The sequence below is a fragment of the Lepidochelys kempii genome, chromosome 1 (genome assembly GCF_965140285.1).
Source record: "Lepidochelys kempii isolate rLepKem1 chromosome 1, rLepKem1.hap1, whole genome shotgun sequence".
Taxonomy (NCBI): Eukaryota; Metazoa; Chordata; order Testudines; family Cheloniidae; genus Lepidochelys; species Lepidochelys kempii.
The window spans coordinates 331,645,058-331,659,355 of record NC_136380.1 but is presented as its reverse complement, the minus strand read 5'-3'; the positions used below and the strand labels follow the sequence as shown (position 1 = coordinate 331,659,355).

At 39.3% G+C, this 14,298-nt stretch overlaps 1 protein-coding gene across 5 annotated transcripts in view; it reads right to left on the bottom strand.

The window, feature by feature from the left end:
* Positions 1-267: 267 nt before the first annotated feature.
* CD36 (CD36 molecule (CD36 blood group)) overlaps positions 268-14,298 on the bottom strand; it is a 72,882-nt gene continuing 58,851 nt past the window's right edge. For all 5 annotated transcript variants that reach the window (XM_073328625.2, XM_073328623.2, XM_073328624.2 and 2 more), the window contains exons 8-14: positions 12,269-12,338; positions 9,836-10,023; positions 8,881-8,999; positions 6,285-6,358; positions 3,246-3,300; positions 1,930-2,089; positions 268-888 (exon numbers count right to left, since the gene is read on the bottom strand). In XM_073328625.2, the coding sequence (XP_073184726.1) occupies positions 866-888; positions 1,930-2,089; positions 3,246-3,300; positions 6,285-6,358; positions 8,881-8,999; positions 9,836-10,023; positions 12,269-12,338 (689 nt within the window). In that variant the 3' untranslated portion in view covers positions 268-865. The remainder of the gene's footprint in view (positions 889-1,929; positions 2,090-3,245; positions 3,301-6,284; positions 6,359-8,880; positions 9,000-9,835; positions 10,024-12,268; positions 12,339-14,298) is intronic.

Here is a 14,298-nt window from a genome sequence, read left to right as displayed (position 1 = left end):
GATTTCCTGGGGGAGATCAGATTTCACGGTCCGTGATGCATTTTTCACCGCCGTGAATTTGGTAGGGTCCTAGGTATTGGCCAAGGAAGTGGCAGAAAGAAAAGCAGCAGTTCCAGTGAAAAGAGTGGAGGCGAGCACAGCAGACCAAGGACAGGGATGGGGCTGCTGCACAAATGTTTTGAAAGGAAGCCGTCTGTCGGTATGGATCAGCCACTGTTAGCATTCATGCATGTATTTTGTTGATGTCTGTACATGCATAGTTTAAAATAAAGCTTTTCAGAAACCCTTTATTGACATTCAGATACTATGGTTAACCACGTTACATAATAAACTTTATAGTCATTAAAATTCATATCTCTGAAGAGAGGAGAGCAGTTCTACTGCAGCAACTTCCACTGCTTGAAGGAATGGGAAAAAGAATAACTTCTAGGGCACTGCATGAGCCTGATGAGGTCACCATCCCACATACTTAGAACTAGAACATCAGCAACTGGCTTTTACTCCTATTCTCACAGTCTCAAGAGAAGCGAACTAGCAAGTTGTATAAATGGCAGAAAGTGGATTGGATTCCAAACTGGATTTCAGTTTTCACCTGCTAATATGCTATTTGTAATAGAGGTTTGTACCATGATAAGTGGTTTCAGAATATGATATTGTTGTGGCCTCTTCAATGAAGTTGTAAAAATGGGCTTTTTGAAACATCAGGTGTTGCTGGTTGAGAAGCTGGATTCTGTACATTCTTCACAGAAAGGAAAGACACGTTCATTCCATAGTGTGTTTATGTGTATAAATGATAACATAAGACCAGATCGTTTTGCCACTGAATTTTACAAACTCCTTGTGTGAAATTTGAAGTAATTATCACCTACAAGTAAACTTCTTTGTTACCTGTAATGGAAAAAGTCAAAAGTTAATGAATCATGTGGCCTACAAAATGGCTATCCCATTTGACCTGAGATAAAGGTATATTGTGGGAACTGAAAACCTCCTGTTTTATATTATGGGATCCACTGTTCTATACTATGATATGATATTTGTACTCTGATATTATTGATAGACGTTGATGTTATATACTCCCTCGTTTCCTTCAAATCACCCAAAAAATCCCCATCTAAACTCTTATATCAAATCCACTGCCATTATTTGGATTACTCTGCTGTACCTCTTTGTGCATTATAGGACCATGTCCAGTCCTATTCTCCATGGCTACATAGGGCCAAGACCCAGAGAAACTGGTGTGGTTCTGATGTAGAATGGTGATCAGGGAGAATTGGGAACCCTATGGAAGAGATCCATGGATCCTGATCACTCTGCTTAGAGTGGGGGCCTGCACTGCAGTGCGCTGGAGGTTTAGGGATTCCAGCAGGGACTTGTTGCTAGGAGATCATGTGGATCTGCAACTGTGTGGCTTCACCTGACATTCTACCAGATAGATGGACAGTGGAGCAGCCAGGGAGGCCATTCTGATCTGTGGAATAGCTCTGGACAACACATACGGTTTTTTTCAGGTCACAGAAGCCCCACTGACTCATTGAAAACAAGACATCACTCTTGGAGTCACCCAATTCCCAAAGTCTTATCTTGCATGAATTTCAATCTGTCAATAGCACCTTGGTTGAATAGGGCTAGGAGCAGAATTTGTAAATGTCAACTGAAAAATGCTGGACCTTTACAAAAGGAAAGACCAGAAGTGAAACTAAAAGGATAAGTGTTGAGGTTGATTGGAATTTAGAATAATTCTTGGGGCTGTAACCGTAGGGTTGCCAATCATCTAGGGTTGTCCTGGAGTCTCCAGGCAGGGCTTAAAGATGAACCTTTCATTAAAGATTATGCCATGTGATGAAACCTCCATCCAACCCTCGGCTGAAGTCATTACTCTAGTGAAGCTCCCATGGAGGGCTGCACAAGTTGCACCAGAAATCTACTTACTTAATTTATTCGATCGGCATATGAAATATGAGACTGTGAACGCTAGGAACATCACACAACCGACTATGATCAGCACCACCTGCAGCAAGTTCAGCAGTTTGACTGGAGAGATCACTTTTGATCTGAACATTGCTGCTTTCTCATCATCAATAGTCGCCGTCTGAAACAGTGCAAGAGCATTAACAACTGAAGTATGCAAGTCCTTTCTCATGGAACATATGCACATTATAGACAGTGTGATTGCACATAATGTTATCATATACATGGATTTAAGGGCTAGATCCACAAAGGGACTTGGGCCTTGCAATGTTCAGCATTGCAGTGCCGAACTGTTGCCCTGCCACCCAGTGGAATCCACAGCCCTGAGTTAGGTGCCCAGGCTCCCTACACAGTGCCTATGGAGGGATATGCATCTAAGCATGGGATCTGCAAAAGTCAGCTTGAGGAGCAGGAAGGAAATAGGAAATAGCCAATAGGAAATACCGAGGAGTGGGTCTTAAGCTCCTCCCCCTAAGGGTCTTAGGCACCTAAGTCTAGACGAGAGGGCTAAGTCTAGGAGCCTGTCACTAACTGGGATTCTCAGCTGTGTACCCTCTCCTGGAGAAAAGTGCATAAGCCTAACTTCTGACTTGCAAACAAGTTTTAGCCCAGGGATTAGAGCACTCATCAAGGATGTGGGAGACTTGGGTTCAAGTCTTCTGTCTGCCTGATGTGGAGAAAGTGTTGGTGTTGGTCCTTCTTTGAGCAGGGGATTGTACTAGATGACCTCCTGAGGTCTCTTCCAACCCTAATATTCTATGATTCTAAGGGATTTGGGGAGAAGGGTATCCCCATCTCAGGAGAGTGCCTTAACCACAACCTCCATCACCTCCTCCAGCTCTTTTGTGTAGCTGGAGGCTTGCGCTCAAAATGCCTGCTGGATCGGGCCCCACTAGCGAGACAGGTTGGTTAGCATCTACTTTGATGAACCTGCTGAGGCTCAGGTATGAGATAAGAACCTGAGGCCCTAGACTGAGGTAGCTGTGTTCATGCTCACTGGAAGAAACATAGGCAGCTAGGGAGTTTAGGTGCTTACAGTGTTAGGCAGCAGCTGAGAGGGGGTTTTGAGGATGTCAGTGACCCCTCTTGTTGGATTTAGGCACCTAAAGTGGAAGTTAGGTGTCTAACTGCTTTTGTGGCTCTAGCTGTAGATGCCTATTTTCAGGCAAACAAGACTGAAAACTTTGGCTCCAGACTATTTTTTGGTAAATCTCCTAGATTATTTCTAATAAAGCTGAAATAATTAGAATGTTTTAATAGACAGAAAACATACTAACCTCATTCAGCCAAAGAATAGGAAAGATATAGGATCTTGTAAGTTTTGATAAAGCACTGCAACAAATATTGAAATAAAAAATTGAAACAGCCACAACACATTATCTGCACATTGCAGTTTCACATTTTCCATCTAGCAATTTCTCATAACCCTATACTCTACCACTTCGATGAAACTGACAGGCAGTACACTTTGTATGTGTTCAGGTGGCAAACCTCCAGTAAATTCAAACTACAGCATTCCTCTGTAAAAAGTATATAGGTAACTACAGCCATTGGCACCAACTTTTACTTTTCCACCGGGGGTGCTCCACCCCCACTCTGCCCCGAGGCCTGCCCCCACTCCAACTCTTCCCCTAGACTCTTCCTTTGCTCCACTCACCTCTGCCCCACTCCTCCCCCTCCCTGAGGCCCCACCCATCTGCTGCTTGCTGGTCTCTGCCCTCCCCCAATCCTCTCTCCAAGCCGCTAAACATCTGCGGCTGGTGGATGCTGAGCTCCCACTAGTTTTTTTTCGTGGGTGCTCCAGTCCCGGAGCACCCACGGAGTGGGCACCTATGACTACAGCCATTATGCACACCATCCTCCGTTTAGTACTCTGGGTATGAGAAAGTAACTAGATTGATAATGTCTGTATGATCATCTATATGGTTATAACATAATTGTTTCTCTCCTACCTTGCCCTTCCCAAATCTGTTTTTCAATTCTGTCTATTGTCTTTCATCATATAGTTAGATTACAATCTCTTGTGGGGTGGAAGGTGGCTCTTTGACTGTATTCTAAATGAAATGCACGTACAGTACCTAGATTGCAATAAGGTTTTGATCCCTGATTGAGGCCTGTGGCTGCCACCACATATAAATAATAATTATGATAATGTACATGTGTACATACAGTGGATAGATTTAAAAGGTATCTTCCATTTAAAAAGACTTTACTAGCTGGAAGAATATACTTTATACTTAAAATAGGGACCATGAATGGAACTAGTAGTCTCTTTCAAAATATTAAGTACGTGTGTGTGTATTTATTAGCACTGATTGGGAACTTTTCAACAAATCATTTTTGTCAAAAAATACATATTTGTTGAAAGTGAAACTATTTGTCAAACAGTGACAAGTTCAACAAAACAGCTGACTCAAAAAAATTGGTAAAAAAAGTACTGAGATTTTCAAAACATCCTATTTTGACAATATGGAACCAGAAAGTTTCCATTTTGGGGTTTCAAATAATTTCTTAATTTTACTAAATTTAAAATAAAGGTAAAGAAAAAGGAAAAAAGGTTGGCACTGAAATGAAATTTTTCAAAATTATTGAAGCAAACCATTTTGGATAATCCTAATGAAAAATGTTTTGGATTTTTGTTTTTCAAAAATGTTTGAGATTTCAGTTTTTCATCATATTTCAAGATAAGAAAACATTTTGAAGCTTCAAACATTTTTGTCTGATGGAAAATCCATTTCTCACCTAGCCCAAACATTTGTATATATGCATGCACAATAATGGGATCATTCCAAGACTAGTGCATGCGTATATATTTTTTCCATACAGTTTTCAGTCATAATGACTTTTGTTTTAAATTAAGTTAAATAAAACAATGAAGAACAAGTAAAGACGCTCTTTGAGAAAGCACACTGTGTGTCTCCTGTGTAATGTGGTGCATCAACAGTCTCACAGTATGGTATCCGTTATCTTTTTCATTGGCACTAGTTTTGGAATGATTATATTATTCACAATCTGAATACACTATATAATTCTGCTTTTGCTTCTCATCTCATTTATTGTTTATAGATTCATAAAATGACTCTAAGTCCTGATACAATGCCCACTGTAGAGTCTTTCCATTGACCTCAGTGGGCATTGGATCAGGCCCCCAGTGCCTGCCAGACATTCCCAAGAAATCTGAAATTTGACTTCTATGTGCAAATGTTGGAGTTGAAGGACATTTTTTAAAAAAATGTAAATATCAGCAATTTTTTTCAATCAAAAATGGAACATTTCATGACATTCACAAATATTTGGCCTTTTTATGAGCTACAGAGCAGGTTGAAATTTTTGGCATTTTGAAATTTCACAAATTGGAAAATATTTAAGATTTTATTTACAAAATTTCACACCTTTTATATTTACATTTATTTCTGATTGCAATGGACTTACAAGCTTGTTAGAAAGTGTTCTAATATTTTATTTCAAAAAGCTCCCTTTTGGGTGATAGAAAATACTGAAATGTAGGAAAAGAATTAGGGACTTGATCTTGCAAGTTGCAGAGCACTCTGGCCTTAATCCAGCAAAACACTTAAGCATGTGATTCATTTTAAGTACCTGAGTAACCTCACTGAAATCAATAGGACTATTCACATGCTGAAAATTTTGCACATACATGTTTAAGTGCATTTGTAGGATCAGGGCCAAAGTATGTATCATCCTGAAGGGCAGGCCCCTAAGTCTCCAGTAACATAATTAAATGATAATTATAAAAGTAAATCGTATTCACTTTGGGCTTGATCAATTATTAAGTTCAGAGCCCACGAGGGAGGGGAAATCACCAAGTGAATCTTCTTCTGAAGTCTCGGGGAACACTGAGATTAAGTATTAACTGCTGTTTTCATTAATAGTAATATTGTGGGCGCAGGTCCTCAACTATTCCTTGTCTCCCCTTACCTCCACCAATTTCCAAGGGACGTTCTAACACTCAGGGATCACTAGGGTATAAGGATACCCTCATCATGTATCCTGTGCCAATTGCTGAGATGTGAGCTGTATAGGAACTACTTCATTCCTTTACTCTACCCAAGGATTTCCCCAATGCTGGGGTTCTTCAATGAGTTGGTTTAGGAGTATAAACACATAGATGTCATACTGCAGAACTGAGACACACTGTCATAATACTGTCATTATGAAATGTATATTTAATATTTAGGTTATATTTATTGAAACCCTACTAAGCATTTTTGTAGAGCCAGTCACCCTAATTGCAAAAGAGCTAACAAACAAAATATTGTACCTATGTTTTAGAAACAAAAGATAGAGAAAACACTTACTCGATTTTTGGTGCTGGCGTCACCAGTAAATTTATTTGCAGCTTTTTGGCAAATCGTAATGTAAACCCAGTGGTCTAAAGCCAGAAAGGTAGAAAAGGAGAAAACACAAAATAAAACAAAATAAATAAAACAACCACAATGAACTGAATGCTCATGATAGTGGCCACTACAAGCTTAAGTCTGGAATAGGCACATCAGAGAAACTTGAATTAACACTGTTCATGAACTTGTTTACCATTGGGATTACCTCAAGGGGTCAAAGGGTCATTTCATTCTTCATGCCCATTCTGTTCTTGTGTCTTTATTGAGACAACTAGCAAGGTTGCAAATTTAATAGTAGAGCCATTTTCCATCCGAAAATGCTGATTTGATTAATTCAAAATACTTCGCAGGAATATATCAATTTTATCAAAATTTTTGCCAGGAAATAATTGAAATGTTTTGTTTCAATAAAGACAAAATGTTTCATTCTGATAAGGTGAAAACTAGGGCTGGCCAGAAAACAAGAATTCCATTTCATGAAAACTGAGGTTTTGAAATTTCTCTCAGTCTTCATCAAAATGAAAATGAGACCACTCAAATTTTGTAGCCAAAACCAAAAACCAACCAAACAAAACAAAAAAGAGAGAGAGGCTCTTTGCGCCCAGGATAGTCCCTAGACCTGTGGCCAGGGCACTCACCCACGTTCAAGTCCCTACCTTCTCGGATTTGTATCAAGGACTTGAAACTGCATCTCCCACATCCTAGGGGAGTAAACTGACTACCATGCTATTGACTACTCTGGTCTCACATTCACTCCCCAGAAATCCCATCCTGAACCTGAGAAATGGATACATTGCCATGGAAAGTTTCAGTCCCAATCAAAAAAACATTTTGTCAGAAAATTCCCAACTAGCTCTAGTCTAAATATTTCATTTAGCCTTCAGCATTTTAATGTTTGTTATATTACATTATGTTATAATGTAAAAGCTCAAAATCAAATATTTCTAGATATTTTGTTTTGTGAAAAATTCCAGGATTTCAACTTTCCATCCTGATTCAGGTCAAAACAAATTTTGAAGTCTCAGATTTTCCATGGGGTGGAATTTCCATTTTTTGACCACCTCTAATTAATACCAATTGCAGAGATTGTTTTTGTGAACATCTGTATCTTACGAAGATGCATGAGACTCACAATTACTTTCTCAGACACAGGTTAATCTTAAACTTCATCTTAAAGGTTAAACATTTTGATATTATCTGTTCAGTTTCCCCCCACTTTAACTTGTTTTTTGAATGATTCAGCCAGGCTCCAATCCAGTATAAAAAGTGTTGAATTTGAAAAATTTGAATAGCTGGATTTAAATAATTCAATGGGACTGCTCACATGCTTAAAGTTAAGCACATGCTTTGGGGGACTAGGACCCAAGTGGAGGAAAAATTGAAGCTGATTAAAATCAGATGTTCAACAACAATGTTTATTTAGAGATTTATCACAGCTGCACAGTGTGACAATCAAATGTACTATGGAATCAGATATACGGGAGGCTTCATTGTTACAGTCATTCACTTGGAAGGCAGAACAGGCTGTACTGCAGTTACTTGGTCAACTTAATTAAACTGTGAGTATAATTTAGATGAGATTTACTACTTAATGAAACCAACAAAATCAAAACATGTTTAAAACACAACAAAAATAGATGAGCTCTGTAAGGGATAACTTAGAGTGGAATATAAAAACTTTGGCTCAAACACAATCTTGTTTCGTGCAAAGTAGAGTAATCTCATTGACTCCAATGGAGTTACACTGATTTACATCAGCTGAAATGTGGCCCCAATAGGTTTTTCACCCACCATGGATGAAATTTTGAAATGTACGGCATACAACTATAAGACCACATGGATGCCACTTTCATCATTGTACATTCTACGTACATCGAACAGCGATCACAGAACAAGACAATGATCATATTTGACACCATAATTCATAGCAAAGATTGTGGTCACCAAACTGTCATACTATGTGGTGTTACATATGGCATATGTTTGCCTAAAAAAGGTCATCTGATCCTATGCTGCTCTACATATCTGTTTATGATGTACAATTGAGTTGGTTTCATGTAGATTGGGAAGTTGAACAGTATTGTGAAGAAATGTTTGTATTTTGTGCTGGAAGAAAGACAGTTTGGCAATTTAGAATGGCAAGTAGCAAGTGTTTAAAAACCATGATCTGTGTAACTTTAATTTATTCTGAGAGCGTCTTCAAATATCCCTTTTTCAGTGAGAGTGTGCAAAAACAGAGTCTTTGAACCAACTCTCTCTGAATGTTGATGATCCGTAGAAAATGGACTCTTTGTAAACACCGAAACCTGACTGAGATTTTGCTAAACCAAACTGACCCCAATCTGTCAGCTATAGAGATGAGGCAAAATTAACACTTTTATGTGAGTTGCGAAACTTTGGAGGTCAGAATAAGATTTGATGGGGTTCTGCAGAACCCAAACACCGAGATATGGGCTCCTCTGATCATATCTGAAATGAATCAGTATTATAACTACACTGCAAAGCAATACTGTGCATGGTTATCAAGAAACAAATACTATAAATGTTGGCTTACAGGCTCTATATCTAAAAAGGTCTCGTGTTCATCCTTATTTGCACTCAATCCTTCAATATTCTCGGACACATCTTCACTTGCATACAGAAAATGGGGAAGTGAAATATACACAGGTTTTCCTATTACAAAAAGACAAGCAAAATGGGAAAGTCAAGTCTTAGTCTGGTTTCTCTTATTGAAGTACCTCACCTGAGGACATTTTATTTATTTATATATAAATAAATAACTATGATATGCACACAAATATACACATTCATTGTGAAGATTTACTAAACCTAAAGCAGAGAGAGATTCTGTAGTGTCTACCATCCTATTGGTATGTAGATAATTTGCAAGAGTAAAATTAATTGCTAATACAATTACAACATATAGGCCAAATTCCCAGCTGTAAATTTACTCCAGTGGAACTACATTGAGTTAAAACAGCTGCTGCTATCATCCTATATATGCACATACAGTTATCACACCAGGTATAGGAGATCTCATGAACACAGGAACTATGGGTGTCCAAAGCTCTTATGCAGTGGATGAAGCTCCTTTTATGCTTCCCCCCACAGAGAAAAGGGATAATTTAGCCCTGAATGTGTAAATGATATTGAAACTTCCATCTCTCTCGCTCTTCCTTATGCATCTCTCACATTTTTATTTCGTGCATGTGTACCATCTCCAAAGCTAGATATATAGCCCCATCACCACAGTCTCTGAGCAGCTCTGAAGCATTCATAAATTTATCTTTACAACATCTCATGAAGGTAAAGAAGTATTCAAATCCCTGTTTAAGGAATCGATGTTTCAGAGAGATTAAGTTATTTGCCCAGGATCACACAGGAAATCTGTGGCAGAGTCAGGAATTGAATCCAAGTCTCTTGAATCACAGTCTTGTACCTTAACCACAAAACCGTCTTTCCCCCAGGCCAGATGGCTTGTTTGGATGAGTGACATTTTACTACTCTACCTTCTTTGCAGGCGCTAATATCCAAGACACCAGATGTTGTGCAATTCTTTGAATGAACCTCTTCTGTGCAGAAGCATTTATTTTCTGGAGTTTCTAATGGAGATGCAAATGCTGCACGAGGAACTGTAAAACGATACAGGGGGATTTCCTTCACAATCCGCTCACTGTCAAATATGCCATAGATAGATCTGAATATAAAAGAGAAATGTTTCATTTGTCTCTAGTTTATATTGTATTTACAGGTGTTTTGGTTGCTAATACGCATTCATGTCTGATGCATTATAAAGACGCCCTACCTTTCTCGTTTTTTAAATGATAAAGTGCTCTTGGCAGCTGCTCGGATGATTCCAGGCTCCGTTAGCCCTGGATTAGCAGTTTGTGGAACTGCCCAGACTATGAACAAGAGTGCATGACATTTCCAAAAAAGAGACACAGGCAGTGGTGACTTTATAAATCTCAAGAAAAACTTCCTAACTGTAAGAACAATAGGACAATGGAACAAATTGCTGAGGGAAGTCATGGAACCTCCTTCACCGGAGGTTTTCAAAAAGAGGCTGGATAGCCAGCTATCTTGGATGGTTTTGATACAACCCTCTAGGCAGGATATTAGACTAGATGACCTTTGCAGTCTCTTCTAGCCCCGTGGTTCTATGATTCTATTCTATACAATACAGAAACACAGACAACAATATACAGTTAAGAGTAAATGTAGAAACAACTCCTCCCCATGCAAAGATCTACAGTGCCTGTGGTGTTGGGATGTTTTAAGTCTTTCAGAGTGGTTTCTGCCTGGCTATATACTAGAAAAGTTTTAATGTTATTACTATGTCAGAGGTGTGATTTTTTTAATGATTTAGTGATACCAGTATGAGCCCTAGTGTGGACGTAGATCTACCAGTATAAAGGTGTCTTATACTTGTAGAACTTATTTCACTTGACAAACTGGAATAAGATATACTGGTATAAACCCTTTTATACTGATATAGCTGCATCCATGCTTGGGGTGGGGGAAGGTGTTACTGGTGTAGTTAAAGCGGCAAAACATTCTAGTGTAGACAAGCCGTTAGAAGAAAGCAGTGTTTTGAGTGTTGCCATGTCCTATATTATGTCAAGCATTGCCTTCCCTGACTGCTAAGACTAGGTCAGAATTTAGGGAGACCCTGTGTGGTACTACTAGAAAGAAACTACTATGATTACTTGATCTGAGAACTAAAGAACCAGACAAGGTCTGTCTGCATCCAACTGCCTGAATGAAGAAACAGTTTCTCTCTTCTTCACCAGGTACGTGAAAAGTCCTTTGCTGTGATTGGCATATTTCAGTTTTGGGGTTCAGGCTGCTCCACGATAAGAATTTGATTTATAAACCTTGATCCTTTTTAATGCAACTTTTAAAATAAATGATGCATTTTAAAGACGAAAAAGCTCATTCCCGGCACTGAAAATCAAAGTTGAGCCTGCAAATGTATCTCCTGGAAGAATTACACTTCCGTTCCCTTGAAATCTATTGAGCAGTGTTTGTAACTATCCCACTGGAGTATTCAGGGACATTGTATGGCAACAGCAGAAAAGACAGACTGAAAAGAAAAACTGCAAGGAGATTTTTTAAATTTTTATTATGTATTTATTTATTTTGGGTAAAACGTATCATATTCTGAGAGAAAGCAGTTTGGTGTATTTAGCTATGAAGGGTGAAATACACACCTGTACAGATGGCCTATGCATCTGTTAAGCTCCACATAAGCCCTCAGAATAATGCTTAAATACCTCGTGCTAGCCCAACCTGTGGCAGTGAGTCTCAGAGTTGGGTCTGTAGACGGGCTCACAGGACTCATGCTATGGCACCAAAAATATCTGTGTAGACCTTTTGAGCTGACGCTTGGGCTCTGACACTGAGGGTGGTAGGTTTCTGAGCCTGAGCTCCAGCCTGAGCCTAAGTGTCTACACTGCTATTTTTAGCACTGTAGCGCAAGCCCAAGTCTGTAGACCCGGGCTCTGCGACTCACTGTCATGGCTGCTGCTTGTCATGTAAATGCACCCTTATAGGTCAAGTTCTGCAACCCTAATACTGAGTACTACTTGTATGAATAGTCAATGGGCCTGAGTCTCCACTCACATCTACCACTGTAACTCTATGATCTTCAGTGGAGTTACTCCTGAATTACACCAGTGCAAAGGATCAGAGATTCAGAGGCATTGCAACTACTCACTCTTCAGTACAACTAAGGGTGGCAGAATCAGGCTTTAAGTAGCCAATCATGAACACAGCAAATTCATATGGTTAAAACCAAAGATTTGTTTATTGAGTTGCTTCAATGACCTGAGACCAAGCAGAGCAAGTTCAGCAACTGTCTTAAATAGTTTTTCAAAGAACATGATTTTTGGTGAGCACACATAGGAATATGAGCACAATATGGATATCTCCAAGTGTCCTACCTGCAAATATCGGAGGAAAAGAAGTGCAGGATCTGGTTCTTCCTTACAAAAGGAGGAAATGATGCACCATCTGTGGATGAAATAAAATAAGAGCTTAATGCAATTCCACTTTTATGACATGAGATCGTTGATAATGCCACACTCAGCTGTGGTCTTCTCCATATATTTAGAACAAAGAAATACAAATCTAGGGCTTGCACACACAAAGTTTTATGCAAGGTAGTAGCCAAGTCTTGTTTTCTATTATAGGCCTAATTTTGGAACCCTCTCTAAAGTCCCTAATAAGTCCTTTAATCTTAAATTTGGCATATATAGTCTGTGGCGAGTAGGCAATATCTTTAACAAAGGTGAGGGTATGTGCCATAGAAGATATGGGGCACAGAAAAGTACTAATTTTGGCTCCCTGCTGCCCAGTAGATTCAGCTCCAGGGTTTATGTAGCTAGAAGGGTTGAGAACTGATTTTCAGAGATGAACACCTATTGACTTAACTGGAATTATGGATGCTCAGCACTTATAAACATCATAGCCTTAGGCTTTTGAACATGGGTTTCTAACTACATATTGACTCAATATCCACCTCCACCATCCCTCTGAAGATGGCTCCTGCCCAGCAGGATGCTGTAACAAACCTCTAACCAGTTCATTCTCTGGAGCCTGTAACAGCTTCTATTTAGGTTTTATACAGCACCCATCACAGAGTTATAAATGCTTCTCTGGTATCTTAGCATCCTCAGCCTAGATGACAGGAGCAAGGAGATTCTCTTACAGACCATCACTTGACCTCTGTTATCAGCAGGGGCTTTTCTCATACAAGCCCAGATTCCATCCATCCACATGTCTGTGTGCTATTCCTAAATCCTGACAGCCTAGGAAATGGGTTGGCAAAACCTGACTGACTTTCAAATTCTTGGATGAGAATGTTGCCTGTGGTGTTTAATTTAGTTATCCAAACACTTCATTTTATCTCGTAAGGGAAAACCCCTCCACCCCATGATATGAAAGTCCACAAGAGAAGGAGGAATTCTTGCCATACAGAACTCTGATTTGCAGTTGGCCTAGCTGAACATAGTGCTTGTTGTGACAACAAACTGAATATCCACTAAACACTGAGTTGGATCACACAGTGATCATCTCTGGAGGCTGCTAATTTTACTGTTAAAAAGCTTGTTCTTTTGCTAGAGCACTGGGAATTTAAAAGGCAAATATAGAGTCCTTTGACACTTTAATGCAAGCAAGCCTCCTCTTTAAACCAGTTACCAAAGTTACATTTCATTCTAGGATGAGGACAGATTAACAACCATAAAAGGGAGAAAGAAAAAGAATTAGAACAGACACAATCAGTTCAGCTCCATGTCTGGCTACAAAATACTTTTCTTCATTCTCCATCCATATCCTCTCAGATACAATACCTGACTAAGAAGCAGCTCTCACAGGTGTTGACAGGATTTTAGGGTCCTGTTTAATTCTCCAAGGTCATAATCTCTCTTGAACAGCCATTATGAATGTAAATGTAAAATCCTTTTTATTCATCAAGCATGGGTTGATTAACTTCAGTTTATGCCACACCAGAGCCACTGAATCCATTTACCAGAGAATGCATATAGTCTACAGTCTGCAAGCCTGATTTCATCATCGCAAGGAAGGAAGAGCAAAAAAAAAAAAAAGGCCGAGAATGGGGGAAAGGTTCAAGTCAAAGAGGAAAGAGATGAAGAAATGTCCCAGGAGCTAAGAATACTGCTTAACAAATAATCACTAGCACAGACTGCAATGAAGCATCAATCCCTTCTGACTCAGCCTTCATAAGAAGCTTAAGCACTAGTAAGGTGTTATTATGTCTGAATCACTTATGTGTGCTTTACTGTAAGGAGAATGCTCTATTCTAGCTAGTACGGTACAGTACAAATAAACCAGCTTGTTTTCACACTCTCTGGCTTAAGACCTATTGGGAAGAGAACTGCAGGTGCACACAACATGCAAGATAAACTGTTCAAAGTTTGTTGTGTCCCCTTGTGCTATTCCTAGTGTGGAG